Consider the following 13,943-nt stretch of genomic DNA (forward strand, 5'->3'; position numbering starts at 1 on the left):
CTCATTCAAAGGCGGTTTGCTCCTGAGGTGGTAAGTCCCTTAAAGCACCACCTTCCATGGTTGGTGCAAATGATGAATGAAAAAGAAAGAAGGAGCTGCAGAGTGTATCTCAACAATGATCACAGATTGTTGTCTGGGGTTTTTATAAGACTGAGTTTGTGAAGGAGGGAGGGGATTTTATTACAATCTGAACGTCACAGGTTCTGTAGAAGTGGCTGACTGATAAAGGTATGAAGGGCATTGATCTTAATTTCCTTCTCTTTGTTTGTGAGGTTAATAAATGTCCACTTCAAAGCTGGATCACAATCATAAAAAGTTTTATTTTCAACTCTGGGTCACTTCCAATATCAATGGACTCAAGGACTGTTTAAAAGCATTAATCATTTATCACATCGAGTTTATTTTCCACCATTATGTGACTTCTCCACTGGAATACCCACTTTTCCTGACCATAGAACCCATAATCCTGTTATTTTACATATTTAAGTAACACTTCCTTTTTGACAAAAAACAACAACAACTAAATGTCTTTTTTTTCACAATTTATTCAAAGTCACTTTTGTATGATTGTTGAAAACAAGGTGTGGGTTTTCCTTCTGCTGTTCTGTAAGTATACTTTCCATTATACAGAAAAGTTATGTGAACAAACACGTTCTAACACAGAGGCAATGTCAAACACAAGAACAAATCATAAAAGTAGATCATGCATGAACGCAGGTGTACACATGGATTCAAGTTTTTCAGAAAGATATAACATCTTATTATCTGATTTGTTTCTTTCATAAAGATTTCTTACAATACAAACTGTGTGCAGCATCATTTTCATTTCAGATTTTAAATGTCTAAACTGTTTCAAATCAATTACAGTTGTTAAATTTAATTACACACTTGTGACATCATTTCTTTTGCCATTAAGAAATGTGTCATGGTGCTCCATGAAAAAGCAATAATCTGTCACTCTCCAATGCCCTGCTCGACTTCCTGGTAGCTGAAAAGCTTGCAGGCTATCTGTTCAATCTCGCTCTTCTCCCCTCGCTCCATCAGACAAGCAAACCAGCCGTCATCAATGTAAGCCAGGTCTGAGTAAGCACTGGGTCCCTTGTTAATGATCCAGGGTTTACTCCATGCTTTGGGATCCTGTGGAGATTTATTCAAATACACCGCTAAATCAGTGCGTGTGGACTTACTGCTCGGGTGGCTGAAGAGAAGCCACTTGTTTGGGTTCTGGCTTTGATCTCTATCTGCATGAGCTCCTTCACTTTGAGCAGGAAATGACACCACACTCCCCTGACAGCCTCCACCTGTCTCCACAAGCTTGTCAGTAGGTGGAAGGGTGACAAAGCCCGCCCCATTATTCTTATCAAGAGCTTCCACTCGGTGGCCTCCCTTACTGCGGGCATTGCAGTAAATGGACTTGAGGCCTGTGTCATCAGACACCTCTGCCATCTCACACTCAAGTGATACCTTTTGAATCCTGCTACTAAATTGCCATGTTTTGCCCTGATCATCACTGTGCAGATAAAGCGCATAGGGGGTACAACAATAAAATTTTATAAAACAGCAGCATGAGGGGGAGCAGGACGCATACCCATAAACTGGGACAATCAATCTACCGCTCTCTGTTTGAATACCGTGACCAGGTCCAACAGCAAATGTGGCCCAGCTTTTGATTTCATCCAGTTTGTCCGTCAGATCAGTCACTCCACTCCAACTTTGTCCAGCGTCTTTGGTTGTTATGTAGCAGAGTCGAGCTTGGTTGGAGTTGAACGTTATCTGCCAGCACTCTGAGAATGGGTTTTTGACACAGATGAAGAAGAGGAAAAGTGTTTTGCTGGTTTTGTCGTACAGAGGACAGGGGTTCATGGGACGGTGTCCTTTAATATGGGCCTCCTTCACCAGTTGGAGCTCTGACCACTGAAACAGATATCAGTCAAAATCGAATACAACATAAGCAAGCAGCAAGAATAAGACTGTGATATCTCTGCAGGTCATCTACTGATAAAGCTTTAGCTGACATGTATATTTAATTACCTTAACTGTCACTCCATGGGTTGTTTCATCCTTGATCAATGTTCCTGTTTTCATGACCAGAGCTACTGCGCTGGCGTCATTTGAAGTCTTCCGCTTCTCTGCAAAGGCCATCAGGCTATTTCTGTCTCTGTCGTAGAAAAGAGCAGGGATCCTGTACACAAAGTCCCCAGATGTAAAGACAGTGGTCTCATCCCCTACTGCTTCGTAATGACTTGAAGGTTTGTTGCCCATGTCTGCACATTCAGTGACGGCAATGCCAAAGAAACTGTGCAGCTTTCTACTCCTCGATCATCTGACAGTGTCAACTGGGGGATTATATTAGGTTATTTAGTGCAGGGAGTGATTGAGGGAGGAGTCACAGACTCAACACTGATAAAAGAACTTTGACATGATCAATACAAGGTGGACAAAATACTATTTGAGTGGATTCTTTTATTTACAACAGTTGAAGAAAAAACATGGTTTGAACATTAACATCACAATCACTCCATGATTTCAACATCATAGCTTGTTTTCCCGGATCATCAGACAGACATATTCTGCATCAACAAGAAATGGGCTTTGTTTGTATGAGATATAACAACACTGGATGATTGAAAGGTCAATTCATAGATCTTTGATGTTTTTTGATGTTTGATATTTCAAAAATTTGGCAAAAGGATTAAAATAATTGTAAACATTGATTTGGATAGAGGATATTATTTCATCCTATTGTGACCTGCATACAACAAGTGAGAAGTGAAAGTGCTGATGGCAAGTTCTTAGAATGCCAAGCAGAAATGGGTCATTGATGACATTTGGAAATTTATTTGGAAGTTTACTGAATATTCAGAAAAACGGGTTATGACCTTAGTTACAGCTTAAAATTGCTTTGTACATAGCATTATGAGTGACTGGATCGACCTCGTACGAGAACTATTGGAGGATGTCCATTTATGGAGAGAAACATTAAAAAGCGTTTTGATTTTATTTAAGAAGGGTTCATTGAATGCTGTCCCACACAGAACACATCATCAAAACAAACTTACAAAAACAGGCACATTGGTGATACTGCAAAAGAGACATTTTTATTAGTTAACATGAAACTGTTTGTTTGTGTCGTGTGTGTCTATTTGTGTCGTGTGTGTCTGTCGTCAACTATCTCTGGGGTGGTGACATGTTGATATACAGTACACACTGATTAGATAAACCTTGTCTGCTCAGCTGTCTTAAATTTATGAGATCAGTCCTTGTTTCAGTGAATGTTGTAGCAGACCTCACCTGTGACAAAGTGACAACATGTTGTATGTTTGTTTTTGTTTTTTTTAGTTTCCTGTTTGTGCTCATTGAGGATGAAGCCAGTTACGATCCATCTCTGTTTTCCGTCACTGGTAAACGTTGACATATTCAGCCATCTAAAATCGTTTCAGAGGGCCGGATAACGCTATCATGTACTTTGGCTCCTACTTTCAGGTGTCCCCCTTTTTACTGGGTTATAATTTCTTTATGATTATTATTTATATAACACTGTTGTTGTTGTTGTGAGGAGGTCATGGATAAATTGAGCCAACAGTTACGTTGCTCTCTTTGTGCGTTTGTAGTTGTAAAGTACAGTAGGGGAAGGCAAAGTTACCTGCTCTCCTAAAGGTGGGTTAATGTTGGATTTTGTCTAGATCTGCTCTTTTGTCAGTGACATTTGTTTTGAACTGGCACAAATAAATGAATGATTGATAGCGCTTGTTTATTATTGAGCTGATATAATTGAATGATTGATTTATTTGATTGATAGCTGTTTTTTATTATTGCGCTGAAGGGAGAGGTCATCAGCACATAAACAGATTTCCCCTCATTATCTAGAAGGGAGAGGCAGGGGAGGACTTTGAACCAGGCTGAACAGGCTTCTCTCTGCAAAATGAAGAATTTACGTATTCCTGTGAAAAACTGTTTATTAGGTTTGTTTCTCTCCTATTTCAACATAGCACATTATTATGATTGATACGAGTACCAGAGATTGTAAAGAAGCCCATCATGTCGTACTCTGATGAGGGGAAGGCTCCCTTGAAATCTATAAGAAGAGTGAATATCTTCCAGTGTGTGTGTGTGTGTGTGTGTGTGTGTGTGTGTGTGTGTGTGTGTGTCAACTCGGCACATGCCAGCTTTTTGACTTTTCTAGTTACCTTGCTTCCTCACACTGTATTTCTGTTTTGTCGTATTGACTTCAATTAGAGCATCCAAAGCAGTCGTCAGACTGTGATGATGTTGTAGACTAACAATTCAATTTGATGGTTGATTACTTGAAGCTAAACATCCTCGCCCTGCTCTACTGGATGAGAGGGAAAGTGAGGTCTGTTGTAAAATGTGCTCCCTACAACGCTCTACTGTGAGCTGCACTGTGTGCCGCCCTGCAGCCCATAAATATCACAAATATCCCTCTTTCCTCTCCTCCTCCCTTTTCCATACTTTCCCTCCCTCAACTATGCCCCCATGCTGCTCTGTATCCACTCCTGCCTCCAGTGCTCGTAAAAAGGTGAAGCTGACAGGTGCTGCAGACCCAAGCCAGAGATGAAAGAGTCGGAGGAATCGTTAATGAGCTCTGGCTTGATAACTCATGAGTATTTCTGGATCTTTATTTTAGCTTCATTCCAAATTTGTTCACATCAACCACTGCCATTAAACTCTGACTGATTGTTTCAAACGGGTTCTTAGCACACAAAAGTGTTAGACATGAGTCAGCGAAAACAAACAGCTGCAAAGAGTTCTGGTGTTTTATTGGAACAAGCAGATTTCTGCACTATTGCCATGTTTTCAGAGCCTGCCAGAGATGAATTAGGGTCCAGTTAGTGCCTATGTAGAAGTAAAGGTAAAAGGAACAGGGGCAGAGAAGTAGACAGAGATGAAGTCAGCATCAAAAGCAGCTTTTTTTTTTACTGTTAGAAGAATGCTCATCTAACCACCAACAGGAAAAGTTGGATGTTTTAGCAGTTTTCTAAGCTGCCCAGCCCAGCGGACTCTCCACGCACCACCCTGTATATCTGAGCCTGTGAACTTTTGTCTTCTCCGCTCGCTGCCTTGGCTCTCTCCGTTCATTTTGCCCGTGTGCGTCATGCTGGTGTTGCAAGCTGTTAACGGCTCCTGCTGCTCGAGCAAATCAGATCTTCATTACCTCACCGTCACAACCAGGCCGTGATGTTGTTCAGTCAGCCCAGCTCACATGGAACAGATTATTTTTATGAATGTAGACTATGTTCAGTGTTTTCACTTGAAGGCAGCACACACTGTATGGGGGGTCATTTTTTAAATAAAGCCGCGTTACACTCAACCCTTTGGCTGTTACCAGAGTGATCGAAAGTTTTGTTAGACAAAGCAGCACTGGGAACTAAGTCTGTAACCAAGGTTACATAAATTCATGACTTTAAATGTAACCCAAACTAAACTACCCGCAGACAGCTCACATATACATTTTACTTAGAAAAGAATGATCTGCAGATCACGGTGTGTGTTTTTAAGGCAGCTGTCTAAACTATGAAGCACAGCGAGAAACACAGAAGCAGCGCAGGGAGGGCCGTGACTTTGAAGCATTTTTGTAGAAGTATTTTCAAAGTAAAAGCCATCTAGTGCTTTATAGATTGATGTTAACAATTTTTGTTGTCTAAAAAAATGACCAAGGTCCAGACAGTTCATATCATGTCCGAGTTTTTTTTTTTTTTTTTTTTCAAATTAGCCTCACCACTACACACCTACCCAGCTGACTGTTGCTCGTGTCATCCTTCTGTAACAAAATAACAGCATGGATTATAAAGTCACTAATTTCTGTATCTTCAAAGGAATCTTTGATCCATCGAAAAGCCAGAATAGGATTAATGACTGAACAGTGAGCAACAATATGGAAAGCGTCTGCAACGCATCTTCCAAGTATTGACAACCTGTAACAGAAAGAAGTGAAAGAAGCAACGCCTCTTCTTGATCTGACTAAAGTTCACTCACACAGCAGACGGCCTCGAGAAGCAGAGCCCTCTCGTCACACAGCACACACTGCAAGGATTCACTTCTAAAACAACAGCAGACTCGTTTATAAAGAAGAGTTGAAAGACATGAAGGCTGAATACCTCCCAGCATATGGTTGCCAGATCTGCAGCAGATTTCCGATCATTGAACTACGAGCTTCTCTGTTTTTGGTGGGTGGCTTGTTATTGTGTGTGAGTCAGCTTCAGCACACGCCAAAAGATGATAGACAGCTTCATTTCACATGCTTTGATTTAGACATACATCCATATCTACAGCGGGGCTGTCAAGTCAAGTCTGTCAAGCTCTGTGTGCATCAGAATCTCTTCACGATTGCAGCTCCACTGTTCATCCTGTGATCCCAGACATACCCAATGTCACAGTTATTTCAGCAGTTTGACTTCTCTACTCTTTGTCAGCCTCATCCAGATTTGTTAGCAAATGTTAATGTTTTGATTTTTCAGGGATGACACTGACTTTCTTAAACCCGCTCAGAAACCTATGATTGGCTTAGTTTTCTTAAAGGGATGAAGCCACACAAGAGCGTAAAGCTACTGTAGATTAAAAGTGAAAATGAGGCTTTTTCGGAGAGAAATACTGCCTTTTGTGTGTAATGTTATCAAAAAAAGATCCCTGTGGGACCTTTTTCTCTCCATGTTTCAGCCACACTCACACCGGCCCACACACACTTTTATATTCACAAGCTTTCCTATATTTAGAATTCAAGTAATTAAACGAGAAATCAGAGAGTTTTTAAAGGAATTCAGGGACTTTATTTCTCAACATTTACTGCTCTATAAGTTGTGTAAGAGAGACTCTTTTCACTGTTTGCTCACAAAGAAAAACAACTTGAAAAGTGCCAAGAGGGATAAAACCTGATAGCACCCAATAACCAGGGCATCAACGTAAATAACTTTTAACAGTTCCAGGTATAACACACCTCGCCGTCAGAGCTTAACTGGCGTGAATGTGGATAGAGGCCTTCGTTTATAGTTCTCCATGTGTGTTTCTGCCTTCACAGTCGACTGGTTAAACTAAATATCTCATTATAAGAGCGAGGTTTGAGGTCGACTCAGCCGCACAGAGAACCATAAAGGATCAGGTACGGAAAGGATGAAATGTAAACATCCAACAGCGTGACTTAGATGAAACTCTACATCCAGTAACTTGTAACTAGAGATAGTTTTTTTTTAATCATTTAATGGCATGCTGTATAACAAGCCACATCTTTATCCTGTTAAGCTTTATTAATTTGGCCTCAGCTTTTATCCAGACTTTATAGGCGCTGGATGCCTGAACTGCAGAGGTGGGGCTTGTTGAACAAGGCTCACCCACTGTTAGCTTTGTAAACAGCTGTGAACCACACACATACACATACACATGTTGCACTTACTCTCTCTCACACACACACACAGACACACACACACACACACACACACACACACACACACACACACACACACACACACACACTTACACAAGGTGCACAGACAAGCTACATGGAATCAGATGGGACTGAAAGAAAAAGATTCTAAAGTAAATGTTTGTCCCTTATTATGAATGTGTTTAAGCTTTATACAATTTAAACACATGAGGGCAGGATAGCACAGTAGCCAGAGTAGGAAATCAGGAGGGACAAGCCTCAGGTAGGAACCCGAGCTGCCTGCCTGGAGGACTACGGCCTCCGTACATGTGACCTCACCCCCAAGCTTCATTGTTCAACACTTTGAGCTCTGTATCGATTCTGTATGTGGACTGTATTTTGGTGGCGGGTTGGTGAGCCAACTGTGTTACCTCACAATTCCAAAATACAATTGTTTCCAAATGGGAGACAATAAAGATAAATAAGCTCTATTTATGCCTTTATTTGAATTGTGGCTCATTGAATGGTCTTTAACTCATGATCTGTGTGTTTGTGTGTGTGTGTGTGTGTGTGTGTGTGTGTGTGTTGTGTGTATACATTTGATGCTAAGACAATAAGTCCATGTGTGTTGAGGCAGTACAGCTGCCTGTTGTACATTTACTTTAAATATCTGAGGGCGTCAGTGTCGTTGATAATTCCTGCCCGTTATTCGAGACAGCAGCTCCTCCAACGTCGACTAAATGCATTCAGGGCCTTTTTCAGGGCTGTGGTTTAAGATATTCTGATGTTAGTCTAAAAGAAGAACTCTTACGATGACATTTAAAATATGAAATACAACATTTCCTCAATTAAGACCTTTCTTTATTGATCTAGGAAACTATTTTTGATCGGAAAAAACCCCCTATTCTGGCACACTTTTGTGTATTGTTACTTTATTGGAGTTTTTATTGGTGCTGAAAGGGATTTCAATTGTCACGACTCAGCACAAAAACATGTTGCAGCAATCATGAGCAGTAAAATGCATGGTAGCATACTATTGACACTTGGTTATATTATATTTAGAATAAAATGTTTTGCGGATGTTTTGCAGATTTGTAGCATCTGCAGGTTAAAAACTTTAGTACACTAAAAGTGGCAAACTTTATTTTAAACAAGTGTAACACTAAAATGTGAATAACATTTTTTCGTTTCTTTGTCCACCTGTCTCTTACCTCACATCAACACCTAAAACACACAGTAACTGGACATGTTTAGACAGGTGGTCATCACGCTTTCCGTGTAATAGCAGCCTGCAGAGGTTCCTGTGGGAACGGAATAAGGAGTGTGTGTGTGTGTCTGTGTGTGTGTGTGTGTGTGTGTGTGTGTGTGTGTGCATGTGTAACCAAATGACAGACAACCAGAGCAAACACACAGACACAAAAAAAGTCGAGTGAGTAATAGAGGAAAAAGGAGAGGGAGGCTGGGTGTTATTTCAGTCACAGAGCTCAGTTGTCACTGAGCTCTGTGACCAAAATCCTTTTCATTTTCTTCATTGTATTTCAAAACCCTCCTTCAACTGCTGGACAGCACATCTGGTGGACAGATGTATATCTCTCTTCCATCTTCTAGTTTCTCTCTCTCTCTCTCTCTCTCTCTCTCTCTCTCTCTCTCTCTCTCTCTCTCTCTCTCTCTCTCTCTCTCTCTCTCTCTCCTTGAGGCAGGCCTGGTGTTAATCTCTCTCTCCTCCACCTGGTCCCGACCACCCACATACTGAGTGAGCAGCGGCGGCCCACCAGCAAAGAACAAGTGTGAGTGTGTGTGTGTGTGTGTGTGTGTGTGTGTGTGTGTGTGAGTGTGAGTGTGTGTGTGTGCGTTGGTGTGGTTTTGAGTTTGCATTACCAAGTGTTACGTGGACAAAAGGAGAAATGTATACTTACAATAAAACTGAACAATTCAAAACAAAAGGTTTAAAAAAATGGAAACTAACATGTCAGCGTGTATAAGATAAACACAAAGCTAATGATGTGCATTTGTTATAAAAACAGATCATGTTTCAAGTAACGTTTTATCCGTTCATCAATTTTGCAAAAATCACAGGAGCAATTATTTTGTTTTTGTTGAATCTAAAAAATCTCAAATTAAGACCACAAGAAAAGTAAACAGCAGTTCCTTGTTATTTCTCTAAGGGAGGTAAACATTTGCTGAGAAAAATGAGTCATTGTTTCCTCCAGACATAAAATGAGAAAATGTCATTGTCACAGTGTTAACTTTATAAACATAGGCGGCAACCTTTAGAAAAATACAAGATTTGACTTAATTACAAAGCATTGTTAGAATTTATTTTGGATGTAAGGGGAGGCGGCTTCTGGATTCAATTGTGAAAAATAAACAGACATAAACTTTAGGACTCTCATGCCAGACTTTGAGATAGAAAAGAGGAGAAAAGCATTATTTCAAATTATAACGCAAGAGGCCTGGACGTTGCACAAGTCTTAGTGTCTTCACCTTAAAACTCTTAGCCTTTGTCTCCATCTAGTGGTGAGGCAGCCACAACAACACACTGTGTATGACATACTGAACGCGTCAACATGTACTCATTCTGAAAGGGCCAACTATATTTGTCTTTATACACCAATGTTTCAAAAACTGTATCTTACTAAGAATTTAAACAAATGTTGTTGTTGTTGTTTTTACTGGCAATGGGAAGAAAAACAGGATACATTGAATATTATGACTCCTAGTGACATGTCTGGTCAGGGTTTTTCATAATATGCAGAAAAATCCGAAGAGGTGGTTGTGATGTAACATATGCGTTACACCCATCTGGACAACATGAAACAAACATACACCAAAAACATTTGAGATAAAAGAACAACGTTTTTGCAGCTTTAACCAAAACAAAAACAAGTGAGGCCTCTCCAAACAGAAACCCAGATATTATGAATTAGCACTGAAAAGTAGGTGAGAAAATGGAAAAGTACGGCAGTTTTTCCTATTATTGCAGGATGGGGACCGAGTCCGTCCGCCACACTGTTAACACACCGGTGGAATTTGGAGCACAGCAGTGCTGATGATGAGAAATATGAGAGAGGAAGACACAATACGCTGTTGTTCCATGCAGTGTCATCGTGACCTCAGGGCACTCAGACACAGAGACACACTTTTGTGTTTGTCTTCCTATTCTTGTGAGGACCCGGATTGGCAAAATGCCTTCTTTTGCTGCTGAACATTTTTATATTCCTTATCACAAGTAAATTTAAAACCCTTACCTAAACCTAATTGTAAACATTAACACCAGGTCTTAACCTTTAAAGGGGGGCTAGTTTTCTGAGTGGGATGGGGGTTTGGGTCTAAGCTGAGGCTCCTTTCCCGCATGCCACTTTTCCCTCTCTCTCGCCCCCATTTCTGACTCTGTCCACTGTCCTATCTGTCAGATAAAGGCATAAAAAGCCCCAAATAAAATAATAAAAAACCTTTAGAAAAAAAGAACAAAACAGTCCCTTTAAGAAGCGGAAGGTGGTCAAAAAGTCTTCATGATGCTTAAGTGTCCTCATAATGTCATTTACATATTGATAATGGTCCCCAAAAAGGTGGAAATAAAAGTATACACACACTTCTTAAAACCCTGACTGAAAAAACTCCAAATCTCTTATCCCACATTGAAATTGTGCTATTATAATGAAATGAACAAACCTAACACAAACCTAATTCTAACACTAAGTCTGAATCTATAAAGCATGGACTCTGTTAAAAATCACTGGTCCTCACAAAGATAGATGTAAATGAATCAACACACAAACACATTGGTTAAAATTGTGCTTAGATATAGTTGCTAATACACTCATCCATCCACATAATCACAATGAGAAAAAGTCATCAATGAAACTGTCACACACACAGGAACCTCTCTGATAGCCATCAAGGACTTTTAACCCTTTCACTGCCTCAGCAGAGACAACAGGACTGTTGCTCACACACACGTTTTATTCTCATGCCGTCTGGAGAAAAGTAAAGAATTATCCGGGCACTCACTACCAGATTGTGTAATAGCTTCTTCCTCAAAGCCGCCAGCCTCCATAACACACAGAGGCTGACTTGTACGTGTAATGTATCATTAATATATACTATGTATACTGTAAATACTGGCTGCACTTTAGAAGTTGATGATGATTGGTGCTTCCTCTGTCACTTAAACCTTGGCATGTTACCTACACGTCAATTTGAATTGTTGTTACTAGTTTAAATATTTGTTTTATAGCCACCTTCCTGTCATTGTATTTAACATCATATTCCTACCTCTTAATTCTTGATGTTTAATTCTTTGTTGTCTTGTGTACAGTAGCATCACAGGATCTGGAGGAGCACAATTTCCTCTCAGTTTTTACTCTGCATACTTTTAAAATGACAAGAAAAAGAACTTGAGCTGACTTGCTTTGGCACACACAGCCTGTTATTGGAGCTCATCCATAGACTGTAAATAATAATGGATTCTGGCTTGGTGATGTCACCCATTGGTTTCTTAAGTTCTGTTTTGGAAGCCAAACTTTCACTCAACCTCACGACAGGGGAAAAGGCTGGAGCTGAAGGGGACCTCCTGACACACCTGAGCTATTTTCATAAAGCTCCCCTGTACAGTGTGAGCCTCTGAGGACAATATAGCTAAAAGCCAGGCTGCTACCATTTTTATTTCTGCTGTCAAAACAGACATTTTTATGTGTGGTGTGTATGTGACGCTCAGGTCTATTGGCGCCAGTGACAAGCAGTTTTTAGCACTTCAACATTGTCTTTATTTTTCAACACCTGAGGTTGCATCTTTTGTGTAAATATTTAGAAATGTGTTGGCAAAAGGTTGAAGTGAATGAGGTTGGTTCTGTCTGAAGAGTCACCAAGTGCTCGTGGAATTCTGCACGGCATGATTGCGTTGGTTGTTAATGTTTCAGGCGAGTATTCTCCAGTGAGGCTTACGAGACTATTCACTTTTGGCTCACTTCTCATTTTTTCCCAGTACTGCTGAAATTGTCAGACAAATGTAGACAAATGGATGTGAAGAAAAGAATAGATTATATTTAGGGCTTTAAACCTCACATTTGTGACTTAAACTATTCATGAAAACATGTTTGTGTGTTTGTCTGCTGGCTCATGTTCAGCTGTCGACGTGAAATCTACAGTGGGAGTGCAATCAAGGAAACTATTGATTGAACCCTTTCCCTGACGAACCCAGCGGCTGCTGTTTCCCTCTCATCTGAGTGAGTCTATTCTGAGACCAGAGACAATAAAGAATCCCTTTCTCCTCCCCTCCTTTCTCCTCCCCTGCTTTCCTTAATCATTCTCTCCTTTTCCTTCTGTTCGTTGTCATCTCTTCCATCACTCTCTTCCACTCAGTGCACTTCTTGATTTCTTATTTCTTCACTTTTTTTTTTTTTTTTTTGCTTTGGTAATTTAACACCTGTGGCTTCCTGTTTGGAAAATGTTTTAAATCCACTCCTTTTACTTAACCAACCCCTCGGTCTCTATTAAAACTCTCTACTCCCCCCCACCCTACTGCTCTGCTCGCCAAACCAGGAAGTGTGCACGGGAAACAGCTGTCCCCAACGTCCGCCGTTCGCCCCTGACCAGGTGCATCCTGGGAACGGAGCAATGTGTGACCATGGACATGTGGCTGACACTGTATGAGGTGTCGTTACAGTAATCAGGATCACCATGAACTTTATACAGAAAAACGTTTCTTTAAAAAAAAAAAAAAAAAGGCACCTTGCTATTTACAAGGTCTTTTTTCAAATCTCGTTGCTCAAGATAATTTCGTTGGAGCTTTGAAGCTGAGCGGAAGTAAGAAGGTGGAGCTAAAAGAGCCATGTTTGATCTTCTGCAGATGAAAGGGATACACCTGAGAACGAGAGAACTCAGTCGATCTTACACTTCAAAGCGTGTTTACAGGTGTTTATAAGATGTGAAAAAGTGTGAAAAATCTGCCTTAAGTGAAGTCTCTCAAATCAGCACTAGCTAACGAAACTACAAGACTGAAAGTAAAAAAGCATTTATCAATATCGGACCTCGGTATCATCTCCACATTTCTTGAGGCTTTAGCGCCTTCAGGCTGTTAGCTGCAGCTAGCATAACAAACCCAACAAACGGTCCGAGGTCACGTGTTTGAAGATGTCTAAACTCCAGAAGACGAGGCCGTATTTCTGATACAGAGACATTAATTATAATTATTATCAACTGATTATTACAGTAACTTGGCTGGTTAATGTATGTTTGTCTAGGTTTTTATATGATTGTCTTTCATGCTTTTGGTGTTTGACGATCTCTATATGTGGTGTGTATTACTTTATTTTATTGATTTCTGTATCTTATTCATGATTTTGGAAACACTTATTGTTATATTCCGATGTTTTTGACCTCAAAAGAATGACTTAACCTGTGATGAAATGTGCTGCATAAATGCAAATGAATAAAATGGATATTAATTGCCCATAAAGAGTCAGACAAAGAAAATCTGGCTTACCTTTTTAAACGTTTGTACATTGACACAGGTTGTTCCTGAATAATATTTATAGTTTAAGAATCAGATGTTTTATTCTTCAAGCCT

General features: G+C 40.2%; 1 protein-coding gene across 1 annotated transcript; it reads right to left on the bottom strand.

Moving 5' to 3' along the window:
- Window positions 1-376: 376 nt before the first annotated feature.
- On the bottom strand, window positions 377-2,303 carry LOC306817591 (sialidase-3-like). The gene is made up of 2 exons (XM_079334602.1): window positions 2,032-2,303; window positions 377-1,914 (listed from the first exon to the last, which is right to left on the bottom strand). Exons 1-2 carry the CDS (start codon window positions 2,260-2,262, stop codon window positions 955-957), a joined length of 1,191 nt encoding a protein of 396 aa, XP_079190728.1. The 5' UTR covers window positions 2,263-2,303; the 3' UTR covers window positions 377-954.
- Between the last annotated feature and the right edge of the window lie 11,640 nt (window positions 2,304-13,943).

Source organism: Symphodus melops (genome assembly GCF_947650265.1).
Source record: "Symphodus melops genome assembly, chromosome: 2".
Lineage (NCBI taxonomy): Eukaryota > Metazoa > Chordata > Actinopteri > Labriformes > Labridae > Symphodus > Symphodus melops.